The 12,967-nt window shown below is 44.3% G+C and overlaps 1 protein-coding gene across 1 annotated transcript in view; it reads left to right on the top strand.

Moving 5' to 3' along the window:
- The first annotated feature begins 3,177 nt into the window (after positions 1-3,177).
- The window catches only part of RP2 (RP2 activator of ARL3 GTPase), a 51,457-nt gene continuing 41,667 nt past the window's right edge, over positions 3,178-12,967 (top strand). Inside the window, exon 1 of the mRNA XM_082248371.1 lies at positions 3,178-3,445. Coding sequence (XP_082104497.1) covers positions 3,323-3,445 — 123 coding nt within the window. The 5' untranslated portion in view covers positions 3,178-3,322. The remainder of the gene's footprint in view (positions 3,446-12,967) is intronic.

Raw genomic sequence — 12,967 nt, forward strand, 5'->3', positions numbered from 1 at the left:
CATTACAAGGATTGTAACAAACTTTGTTGCAGATTCATACCTTTTGTCATTCTGAAGAAATCATTGTTTGTTCCTTTTGTGCCTCTGTGCTGAGTGGGTCAAATGGGAGTGGTTTCATAACTATCTATCAGCTGTAGCAGTTGCAGGACTCAAATGAGGAAAGCTGCTGGGCCTGCATCCCTTTAGACGTGTTTATATTGGGAGTATCTCAGCAAAAATGACATTTTTGTTGCAGAGGATGCCAGAAATCTGACTTGTATCTTAGTGCAGGCTTCTGGGAAAATTGGTGAGCCAATCACACAAGCAGGAAATGATGTTTCCGGGGGGTGTTTAGTATACATTCTGTGTACAGAACACCTCCATTTAGCCATATTGCATTGTATTTTCAGAAACTTACAACAGCTGCAGATTGAAAAGGAATGGTCATTTTTAATAACATCCAATTACAATATAATTTGTGTCGCAATTGTATGTGCTTTATTGCTTTTTTTATTTATTTGCTATTTTTATTCCCCCACGAAAGTGGAGTTACCCTTTAACAGAATGCTGCTTTTCTTGAAATAGAGATTAATCGTACTTTCCCATTTAAATCCAGAACTACCACGCATGTTTTGCAATTCCATAATTTTGTTAGAGGTTTGTAGAGTATGATTGCCATCATAGATAAAAAAATGAAAAAGTCACTAAATATATCTATATATTATATATATTTGTAAACGCTATACTTTTTTCGCAAACCAATCACTATTGGTCTTATTGGGATTTTTTTTTTAGTAAAAATTTGTAGCAGAATACATATTGACCTAAATTTATGAAGAAATTAGATTTTTAAATTGAATATGTTTTTTTAGCAAAATTAAAAAAATATATACTGGTATATATTTTTTTTTAAAAATTGTAGGTCTTTTTTTGTTTATAGTCCAAAAAAAAAAAAAAAAAAAAAACACAGAGGTAAACAAATATCACCAAAAGAAAGCTCTATTTGTGGGAAAGAAAGGACCTCAATTTTATTTGGATACAGTGTCGCACAATGGCACAATTGTCAGTTAAAGCAACGCAGTACCGTATCGCAAAAAATGGAAGGGGCCAAAACCTTCTGGAGCTAAAGTATGTTTTTTTGTTGTTGTTTTTTTCCCACTACTATTCCTTTATATTGGCTTTTGAAATTTACAAATGTAGCAATTTAGAACTAGGATCAATGATTTAGCACTGGGAAGCACTTTTTGAAAGATAAATAGTGCATTTTATAAACAACTATATAGATCAGACCAAAATAAGGGATACATGAGGAGGAGAGACATTGTTCCAAATCAAGGACAGTCCCTCATAGTCAGTGACAGTTGGGAGCTATGCACTTGTAGTCACTTCTTCCAGCCCCAAAACAGAAGGTCTGTTCCTCCATACAGATTGGGGCTAGTGTTATTCACTGATTGCCTGTTGCAAAGCTCTGCAGCTTCCTAGGCAAAAAAAACAAAAAAAAAAAATGAATTAATGCAAATTTTTAATGTTTGCAATATATATGCATCATTTAATATATTATAATTCTTTTTTTTTACTAATAGCAAAAAATGTATTTAACCACTTTACGACCGCCCGCCGCAGTCATACTGCGGCAGGCAGCTGCTCCTGTGCAAACCACCGTAGATATACGTGGGTCGCGCGCAGGCAGCTAAGGGGCGAGCATGCACTGCTCGTCAGCGGGGAAGCCGGTGCTCGGGCCGGCGGCTCCAATTGCCGCCTGACACCAGCGATCGTTCCCTGCTGAGAGAGAAGAATGGTCAACTGTTGTAAACACAGCCGACCGTTCTTCTCCCTGGAATGATCACAGAGTGCCTGTGATCCTGCTATTTAGGATCACAGGTCTCTATGATCATTTCACAAGCCACGCCCCCCACAGTTAGAGGCACGCCCCTAGGTACACATTTAACCCATTGATCACCTACAGTGTTAACCCCTTCCCTGCCAGTGTCATTATTACAGTAACAGTGCATATTTTTAGCATTGATTACTGTAGTAATGTCACTGGTCTCCCCAAAAGTGTCAAAAATGTCAGTCAGGGGTCCGATCTGTCCGCCACAATGTCGCAGTCCCGCAAAAAACAGCAGATCGCTGCCATTAATAGTAAAAAAAAAAAAAAAATCTACAATAAAAATGACATAAATCTTTCCCATAGTTTTTAGACAAGATAACTTTTGCACAAACCAATCAAAATACGCTTATTATGATTTTTTTTTTTACCAAAAATATGTAGCAGAATACAAATTGGCCTAAAATGTTAAAAAATGTGGATTTCTTTTTTTTTTTTGGGGAATGTTTTATAGCAGAAAGTGAAAATGTTGTTTTTTTTTTTTTCTCAGAATTGTCGCCCTTTTCTTGTTTATAGCGCAAAAAATAAAAATCGCACACGTTTTGCAATTCCATAATTTTGTTAGAGGTTTGTAGAGTATGATTGCCATCATAGATAAAAAAATGAAAAAGTCAGTAAATATATCCCATAGTTTGTAGATGCTATAACTTTTGCGCAAACCAATCACTTTTGGTCTTACCGGGACTTTTTTTTTTAGCAAAAATATGTAGCAGAATACATATGACCTAAATTTATGAAGAACTTAGATTTTTAAATTGAATATGTTTTTTAGCAGAATGTAAAAATATATATATTTTTTTTTTTTTTCAAAACTGTCGGTCTATTTTTTAGTGTATAGTTCAAAAAATAAAAACAGCAAAGGTGCTCAAATACCATCAAAAGAAAGCTCTATTTGTGGGGAAAAAAGGACATCAATTTTATTTGGGTACAGTGTCCCGCGACCGCGCAATTGTCCGTTAAAGTAACGCAAAATAGGGCCTGGTCATTAAGGGGCAAAATTTTCCGGTCCATAAGTATAAATATTATTGATTTTTTTGGGGTTTTTTTTTTTTTTTTTTACTAATAGTAAAAAATGTATTTAAGGACCAAAATGAAAACAGAGGATGACAACTATCCAGATTATAAAAAAAAAAAAACTTAGCCCCACATTTTAGCACTGGTAAGCAGCTAATGACAATTCTCTAGCTACCAATAAAGCTGTGCAATGAAAAAAAAAAAAAACGGAATCTGAGGAGGGGCGGGTTGTGAACGCGCACGGCCGCCCCTGACGTCAGGTAACAGTTCTGTTGCTGGGTAGCTGCGTAGGCATTGTCACGTGACCGCGCGACTACTCTGTCTGTCGAGAACGAGCTGCGCGTGCGTGTTGAGTGTGTAGTACCAGCGGGAGCTGCAGCCTGAGGTTCCATACTCCCAGTGTGATTTGAACACCTAGTGTCAGCACTCTGCTGCTTAGACATGGGCTGTGCCTTCTCTAAGAAAGCCAAGAAGAAGGGGAGCGCCAAGGACTCGGGACCCACAGAGCAACAGCAACAACAGGGGGAAGAGAGCAAGCAGTACAGCTGGGACAAGAGGGAGAAGGTGAGCGCTGTGATTGGTGATCTACCTGGGATTATGAATGGGCTGTGCTCTGATTGGATGTGTACATCCTGGATGATCAGACCTTCCCTACCCTGCCTAGGTGCACACAGATTTCTAGGTGGGTCCTGATTACTCCAGATTAGGAAGACACACAGTGCACCATTGTATGGGAAGTGTCTATATCTAGCCTGATAATCTGTGTGCTCATAGTGTTTATCCTCAAATCTGGACATCTGTGTGGGAGCACCTACAGAAAGTCTATCTAAAGCCCCCTTCTTTTCTTTCATAAGACTTGGATAGACTGGTATAGAACCCCCATCAGGTTTTCTTTGCAGGTTGTGTCCCCGATAGGAAGATTTACTTTACTTGTGGTGACCACCCTCATCAGGGAAGAGGTGGAAATGTTAATATGGACCTTTCCAATGAAACTGGGGAAAAAAGGGCAGGGGACTGAAACAGGACGATATCAAACACAGTCCATGCTTGTGTACATTATTTGATTTCATTAATCTTCCTGGTTTTCTTTGAGCACTGGTGACATCACCAATTCTGCCAGCTGTCCTGTAGGAAGGCTGCATCACTAGTGTCTTCCAGCTGTCTTCTGGGAGGGTTACGTCACTAGTGTCTTCCAGCTGTCTTCTGGGAGGGTTACGTCACTAGTGTCTTCCAGCTGTCTTCTGGGAGGGTTACGTCACTAGTGTCTTCCAGCTGCCCCCTGGGAGGGTTACGTCACTAGTGTCTTCCAGCTGCCCCCTGGGAGGGTTACGTCACTAGTGTCTTCCAGCTGCCCCCTGGGAGGGTTACGTCACTAGTGTCTTCCAGCTGCCCCCTGGGAGGGTTACGTCACTAGTGTCTTCCAGCTGCCTCCTGGGAGGGTTACGTCACTAGTGTCTTCCAGCTGCCCCCTGGGAGGGTTACGTCACTAGTGTCTTCCAGCTGCCTCCTGGGAGGGTTACGTCACTAGTGTCTTCCAGCTGTCTTCTGGGAGGGTTACGTCACTAGTGTCTTCCAGCTGCCCCCTGGGAGGGTTACGTCACTAGTGTCTTCCAGCTGCCTCCTGGGAGGGTTACGTCCCTAGTGTCTTCCAGCTGCCCCCTGGGAGGGTTACGTCACTAGTGTCTTCCAGCTGCCTCCTGGGAGGGTTACGTCACTAGTGTCTTCCAGCTGTCTTCTGGGAGGGTTACGTCACTAGTGTCTTCCGGCTGCCCCCTGGGAGGGTTACGTCACTAGTGTCTTCCAGCTGTCTCCTGGGAGGGTTACGTCACTAGTGTCTTCCAGCTGTCTTCTGGGAGGGTTATGTCACTAGTGTCTTCCAGCTGCCCCCTGGGAGGGTTACGTCACTAGTGTCTTCCAGCTGTCTCCTGGGAGGGTTACGTCACTAGTGTCTTCCAGCTGTCTTCTGGGAGGGTTACGTCACTAGTGTCTTCCAGCTGCCCCCTGGGAGGGTTACGTCACTAGTGTCTTCCAGCTGTCTTCTGGGAGGGTTATGTCACTAGTGTCTTCCAGCTGTCTTCTGGGAGTGGTTATGTCACTAGTGTCGTCCAGCTGTCTTCTGGGAGGGTTACGTCACTAGTGTCTTCCAGCTGCCCCCTGGGAGGGTTACGTCACTAGTGTCTTCAGCTGTCTTCTGGGAGGGTTACGTCACTAGTGCCTTGCAGCTGGCTCCCTGGGAAGGTTACGCCACAGTTGCCTTGCAGCTGGCCCCCTGGGAAGGTTACGCCACAGTTGCCTTGCAGCTGGCCCCCTGGGAAGGTTACGCCACAGTTGCCTTGCAGCTGGCCCCCTGGGAAGGTTACGCCACAGTTGCCTTGCAGCTGGCCCCCTGGGAAGGTTACGCCACAGTTGCCTTGCAGCTGGCCCCCTGGGAAGGTTACGCCACAGTTGCCTTGCAGCTGGCCCCCTGGGAAGGTTACGCCACAGTTGCCTTGCAGCTGGCCCCCTGGGAAGGTTACGCCACAGTTGCCTTGCAGCTGGCCCCCTGGGAAGGTTACGCCACAGTTGCTGTGCAGCTGCCCCCCTGGGAATGCTGGGTCACCAGTACCAATAGACACTGGTAACGTCACTAGTGTCTTCCAGGAAGATCTTGTGTAAAATACAAGATTTCAGGAATTTTTTTGTTGTTGTTTATACGTTGCCATGGCTGCAGAAACTTGAGTGTCGGGTAGCTTATTGATACACATGTTGCTGAAGCCTTGGCAATGTATAAAAAATATCAAAGTACACTAGATCTCATACAGCATGTACTTGAGATCTGGCGCTTATGTCACTGGTGGGCTGGCACAAAAAACACAGAAGAAGATCCTGTTCACCAATGACATCTTCTGTCTCATGGTCTAAAGCTGGATACACATTATCCAACTTTTGTGGTTAGATTTCCTTCAGATTTACCTTTTCTATGTAGTGCACGGGCCTGCCAGATTGCATACAAACTGAAAGTGTTTAGGTTTGACCTCATATTATATGGTTTTGGTAAGTCTAAAGGAAAAAGTCTTCAGAAAATCTTAGTGTGTATGGCCCATTAGTTGAGGAGGTGGAACGGAGCATTTGCATATGGGATCACTAAAAGAAGTGAGGCAATGGTGGCGGTTTTATGTAAGAAGTAGGAAGGGAAGGTCCACTTTAAGTTGTCACAGCAATAGAGGGGAAATATTTTGTAAATATTTTGATGACAACTACATCACAAATGGGACTTTTATCATGTCAAAAATAATCTAAACAGATTCCATACACTATATTGTCAATATTATTGGGACACCTGCCTTGACACGCACATAAACTATAATGGCATCCCAGTCTTAGTCCATAGGGTTCAGTATTGAGTTGGACCACCCTTTGCAGCCATAACAGCTTCATTTCTTCTGGGAAGGCTGTTCATAAGGTTTAGGAGTATCTATGGGAATGATTGACCATTCTTCCAGAAGTCCATTTGTGAGGTCAGGCACTGATGTTGGACGAGAAGGTCTGGCTTGCAGTTTCTGCTCTAATTTATCCCAAAGGTGTTTTTTTGGGTTGAGGTCAGGACTCTGTGCAGGCAAGTCAAGTTCCTCCACCACAAACTCACTCATCCAAGTCTTTTTGGACCTTGCTTTGTGCAGTGGTCCAAATTATTTGGTGAAGGGGGATTATGGTGTGGGGTTGTTTTTCAAGGATTGGGCTTGGCCCCTTATTTCCAGTGAAGGGAACTCTTAAGACGTCAGCATACCAAGACATTTTGCACAATTTCATGCTCCCAACTTTGTGAGAACAGTTTGGTAATGGCTCCTTCCGGTTCCAACATGACTGTGCCCCAGTGTACAAAGCAAGGTCCATAAAGACATGGATGAGCGAGTTTGGAGTGGAGGAACTTGACTGGCCTACACAGAGTCCTGACCTCAACCCAATAGAACACCTTTGGGATGAATTAGAGTGGAGACTTCTTTTTTTTTCTTTTTAATATTTTTTTTTCTTTTTAATATTTAGGGCCCCTTTCACACAGTGAAACTATGAGTTTTTTTGGCGGATCTGAACGGTCCCCCCCCCATGCATTCATATGGGGCATCGGATGTCAGCAGAGACATGTCCGCTGACATCCAATCCGTCAAATCTGGACGGAGGGAAATCATATTTTCCATCCGTCCAGCAGATCGGATCGGATTGGATGAGAACGGACCGACAGTCCGTTCCCATCCGATTTCCCCATAGAGATGTATGGGGAACTGACAGCTGTGTCTCCGCACACAGAGCGGAGACACAGCTGTCATCCTCCTGCTCAGCGGGGGATCGGCGGATCGATCCCCCACTGAGAAAAACGGAGTCCGTCCAACAGACGGAGTGTGTGAAAGGGGCCTAAAGCCCCATACACACGTACCGATCGTCGGCCGACCGATCGGCCGTCTTTTGTCCCCGGGCTGTCGTGTCCGCTGAAAAGTGCAAAAGACTGCACACGAATTTTGTCCGCTGACTGCAGAAGTGATGTCATGTGATGGTTAACTTTCCCTGTGTTTTTTCTTTTCTGAGCATGCCCAGTCTTGCTAATCTGCTGTCTGTCGGCCGAATTCTGTACTGACTGGCGAACAATCGGCCGTTCTGGTGTCGGCATACAAAAATTTTAATGCCTGCACGACAGATTCTGTTCGGCCGAAAGTGCGCTGTCGGAAGCACCATACTAACAAGCCGAAAATCGGCCGATCGGTCGTCGGCCGAATCTTTTCGGCCGACAATCGGTACGTGTGTACGGGCCTTTAGGCCCCTTTCACACATACGGTCCGTTCAGTTCATCAGTTCAGTCACATCAAAATGTATCAGTTGTTCATCAGTTTTTTTTACATCCACTACCAAAGCAAAAACGGATGAAAAATGGACCGTTTGTCCGTTTACATCAGTTTTTCGTCCGATCCGTTTTTTGACGGATGAAAAATAGGGCATTCATCATTCCAAAAAACGGGACGGTGACGGAAGCGGATGAAAACGGATGTTAACGGATGATCATCCGTTGTCATCCGTTTTTACATAGAGATGCATTGATGTCCGTTTTTCATCCGTTGACAGATGGATGAAAAACGGACAAACGGACCGTATGTGTGAAAGGGACCTTACACTTCAGGACTTATTGCTTTTCACTTGCACTTTATATAACCAGAGACGGTGTTACTGCACTAATATTACACTTTAGGAGATGTCCACTTTGGATTACATGTTTAATATTTTTAAATAATTTTACCACATTATATGTTATATAATTTTGCATTCTATTAATGTTTTCTATATTCATTTTGTAAGTGAATTGATTTATGATAGTGCTATCGTATTGTTTTGTACCAATTGTTTAGCTTTGCTAGAAACTGCCTGTTTTTCCTTGCTATCCGGCTGTCATCTCTAAGAACTGTATTATATAGGCAATCTTTACCTTGCATCAGGATCTCCAAGAGACCACTTGTCAGTCTATGAACTCATACCCTTCTTTGCGGAGCCAGTGAGATGTCATTCCCTCACCGTCTTATTGCTGGAAGGGAAAGACTGGGCATGCTTCATTTCTGGTGCCCTGTCTGCATCAAAACCACACTTATTTATTTATTGTTCTAGCTGCTGATCCCTTCTAGAACGTGTTGTTGTTTTATTTTTTTAACTTCCTTAAGTCCCGGTTCACATTTGTGCGATGCGGGAACGCTGCGAATATGCAGCGTGATCCCGAATCGCATCAGCACCCCTGGCAGTTCACACTGCCATATGCGATACGCAGGGGGTGTAAAAAGTTAACGACACCCCCAGTTGCGATCGCATATCGCAGTGCGATCTGCAAGTTCGCACAGAATCGGATGGCACTAGTGTGAACCACTATGCGATCTGATTCTGCTGCGGATAAAAAAAGGGTCATGTGCGTGTTTAGTGCGGATGCGGTGCAAATTCAGCCATACAAACTGTGGCTGAAATTTGCACCACACAGAGATCGCATGTAATTTAGGAGCAGTGCGCTCCAAATTACATGCGATCTCTGTGATCGCACTAATGTGAACCGGGGCTGAACAGACAAAGCTGTCCAGCAAAAGTGACAATTAAAGGTTTGACAAACCATTTTAATGTGTGCCCTATAAAACAAGTTACCCCTAATGATAATATCAGGTCTGAAAACCTGCCATGTATTTTCCAACTCATAGTTTTACTGATGCTGGAACCTACAAACAGGACAGCCATCAGAAATGTTGGGGCCCCTTACACAGCTTTAGGCCTGGGCCCCCCGGGCCTGACCCCTTTATTCACAGTTTACCCCTTTAATTAGGGTCCTCAAAGCTCCCTCCCTTACATCATGTTCCCCAGAGTCCTCCTCCTTTCATCAGTGTCCCCAGAGTCATCCCCCCTTACATCAGGATCCCAAGCGTCCCTTCTTCTTATATCAGGGTCCCCAGAGTTCCCCCCCTCCCCTTACATCAGGGTCCCCAGAGTTCCTCCTCCTTAAATTCGGGTCCCCAGATTTCGCCCCCTTACATCAGAGACTCCAATTTCATTAGGCTCCCCAAAGTCTTCCCTTACATTAGGATCCCAAAGTCCCCCCTTACATCATGGTCCCTAGAACCCATTTCCTTTCAATAGGGTCCCCAAAGTTGGAAGGGAAGAGCAAAGTGGGTTAAGGAGAGTGGAGAGGTTTAAGAAAATAGTTGGGGTAGTGGAAGGGGAGGAGGGAGCATTGTGAAGACCCCAGCTTACATCCGGATCTATTCCTTCTCATTGCAGCAGTGGGCTACAGGACAGGTAGACATTGGAAGGCTGAGCACTGGGACCAGATAAGTTTGGAGGAGGAACTTCCTCCTCCTCTGAATACTGGTGCCTGGAGGAGGGGCAAGCTCTGATTGCTGCACAGCCTGTGGCAGCAGGGACACTGACTGGGTATTTGGCAGGATGCTCTGGTGGGGTTTGGACCCAGCAACAACTGGTTGGTTGTGCCTGGGCCCCTTGGGACGTCTGGGCCCCCTACATGTGCACGGGCTGTCCCCCTCTGATGGCAGCCCTGCCTACAAATAGCACTATACTTTGGCACTGCAGGGATGGAGAGCTGCAGCTCCAACAATGAATGATTCTGTCATCTGCCTTCCTTTTCCTCTCTCCTCATCCATTCACAAAGCCTTGTTTCTGTTGAAGGCGTTCTTCAGCCCGCTGTCTGCTGAAAACGGGTCACACTGCACTTCTGTGATCCACTGATGAAATACAGCCAAACAAGCTTTGGCTGCACGTCTCTTTTAGAACTACACAGCAAGAACCCAGACCTGAGTTTACTATCATTAGTGTCGCCGTACATATTACAATCATTTTTAGATTTCCCAAAACTATGAGGACCTAACTAAACTATCCAATCAATCTGTATCCAGTCAGGCAGTTCTGTGAACTACATAGTAGTGGTTGGAGCTAAAGGAAATTGGAACAGTCATGTTGTAATGTGCATAGAAAACTATAGAAATGACATGTTTTTAACAGAGCACAAGGTAAAAAAAAAAAAAAAAAAGGTGGTAATCTGCACTTCTTTATAGCAGGGGCACGCATGCCATTATAGCAAAAGCCTGTTTCAAATCTCACAAATGCGTGTGTATAGTCAATTCTCAAATATATGCTTCAAAAATGTGCTTTCTTCCAACCCTTTTTTTAAGCCTCAGACCACAAAAAAAAATTATTTTAGATTTCAGGAAGATAAGTTGCTACATTTACAGTTCTGCTTTTGAAAAGATTGTTCCTCCCAGAAAAATGAAGTGAATATTTAATAATGGCTTAAAAGCTCACTAGTCATATCCTGTTAAAGTTCTGCAAACGGCAAAGGTTGTAGGAACAACTGCACTCAAACAAAGAAACATTGTTTTAAATGTTTTAATATTAATAATTAGTATTGAGGTTTTTCGTTTGTGTGTGTGTGATATATATATATATATATATATATAATATTATATCTATCTATTGTGAGGGTTAGCTCGGTGGTAGGTGTGGATGATCCCTTGGGGGGTGCGTTTTCACAGAGAGATAGCCGAGAAGTGCTTGCAAACAACAGTTTGGTTTATTAATGCATTTTCTTCACCAGACTGCAAGCGTCAAAAACAGCAAAATAAAATAAAACACCAAAATAAATCCTTGCCTCTGTGGGCAGCTACCTTCTCACACTGGAACCTACCTAAGAGTCTGTCCCCAACCTACTGCTGGCCAGACTTTCTTATCCTACAGCGGATACTCAACAGTCCATGTTTTATCTTCCCACAACAAATGTCCATTGAACACGTCCCTTTACTCTTCACAATGAGAATGTCCCTTTGCTTGTCTCTTCACATGGCAAACATTCCTTTATTTTTTCCACATAGAAATAGTTAGTTTTCTCACCTTGAGAAGTCTTCACAACTGGTTACCCTCCTTAGCGCACATCACTTCAGGGGGTCTTCTCCCATGCCCACACAGCTTGTCGGGAGGCACACGTCTGACTGTCCTCCTCTCCCAGCCCACACGGCTTCAGGAGACAGCTTCCGGAGGCAGCAATCCTTAGACTTCCTTTGGACAAATTATAGAGGCCTTCATTTCCTCATTCTGAACAGCTGAAGTCTGTTCCACGTCTTTAGACATTTCTGCTGGCTTCTGCAGCCGACACCCTATAGTAATTGGTGAATTGTATCTCCCATCTGTGACAACACTCACAGATTTACCTGACTTCCTGTCACATTTACTTGACGTCCTGTTATATATATTGTATGTGTGTGTATATATATATATATATATATATATATATATATTATAAATAATCAGAAATCGCAATACACTGATGTTCCCAGTAATGAGCTGTTCAGGGGGGTTTCATCACAAATCTGACCAATAGGGTACAGGCAGGCTGTGCTCTCAAGTAGAATGCAAAGAAGAAAATTGATGCTGGGATGGATGTGTTCCATGCCAGGCGTGGTCATTTGAAAATAGGAAGACAGGGAGACTAGCAGGATCACCAGGTATTTTACACAAAAGAAGCAATGAAAAGAGAAACAGATACTTTTTAGCACAAGTACATGGTACAACAGACACATACCGTGTTTCCCTGAAAATAAGACCTATCATAATTTTCTAGGATGGCTGCAATATAACTCCTACCCCGAAAATAAGCCCTATTTGAAATACTTGTAAAATCGTGTAATCTACACTGTAAAAGTATTATATTATATCCAGTGTTTGTCTGTATGTAACATGATTGCGGGAAATGCCTTATTTACAGCTGGTCGCTCATGTGACCCACCAGTGTTCTCCACCTTCTCCCGGCTGACGTCAATGGCCCCTTCCCCTGCAGTGCTCGGAGAAGGGCTGACGTCAGCGGGGATCCCGGCATCTCCCTCAGCAGTGTTTGGAGTGGGAAAAAGAGCTCTGGTGGGTCATGTGAGCGTCCAGCGACGCTGTAAATAAGGTTTTTCTATAACATTACATAAAGACACACACTGTATATTATATAATCCATTTACAGGGCAGTTTAAATGAGTTCCAGCCTAATCACACACTCACCTGTCCAACGGTCCAGCGATGTGGCCGCCCGAAAGCCTCGCTCTTCTCCCTCTCTGCTCTGCGGCGCCGGCATTACTGGTGTGGGCACCTGGCTGTGACAGTTTGCGGCTTCACAGCCGGGTATGCACTGCGCATGCGCGAGTTGAGCTACGCGCCGTGATTGGCCGGCAATCTTCTGGGACCTCTGACATGTCCCAGAAGATTGCAGGGAGGGAGGGGGAGAGGAGAACTTCCGCTCAGGGCTCCACGGCGCTCCGAGCGGAAGTGGGAGCGGGTACCTGTCAAAACTAGGTACCCGCTCCCCCCCCCCCCCCCCAAAAAAATGACATGCCAAATGTGGCATGTCAGGGGGTTAGAACTCCCTAAAGCGGAAGTTCCACTTTTGGGTGGAACTCCGCTTTAACTAGAGTTTATTTTGGAGATTAGAGATGTTGACTCCTGAGCTGACAGGGAGGCAGAGGGGGAGAGAAGACAGAGAACAAATAAGACATTCCCCGAAAATAAGCCCTAATGTATTTTTTGTACCTAAAATTAATATAA

Source organism: Pelophylax lessonae (genome assembly GCF_965119305.1).
Source record: "Pelophylax lessonae genome assembly, chromosome: 2".
Lineage (NCBI taxonomy): Eukaryota > Metazoa > Chordata > Amphibia > Anura > Ranidae > Pelophylax > Pelophylax lessonae.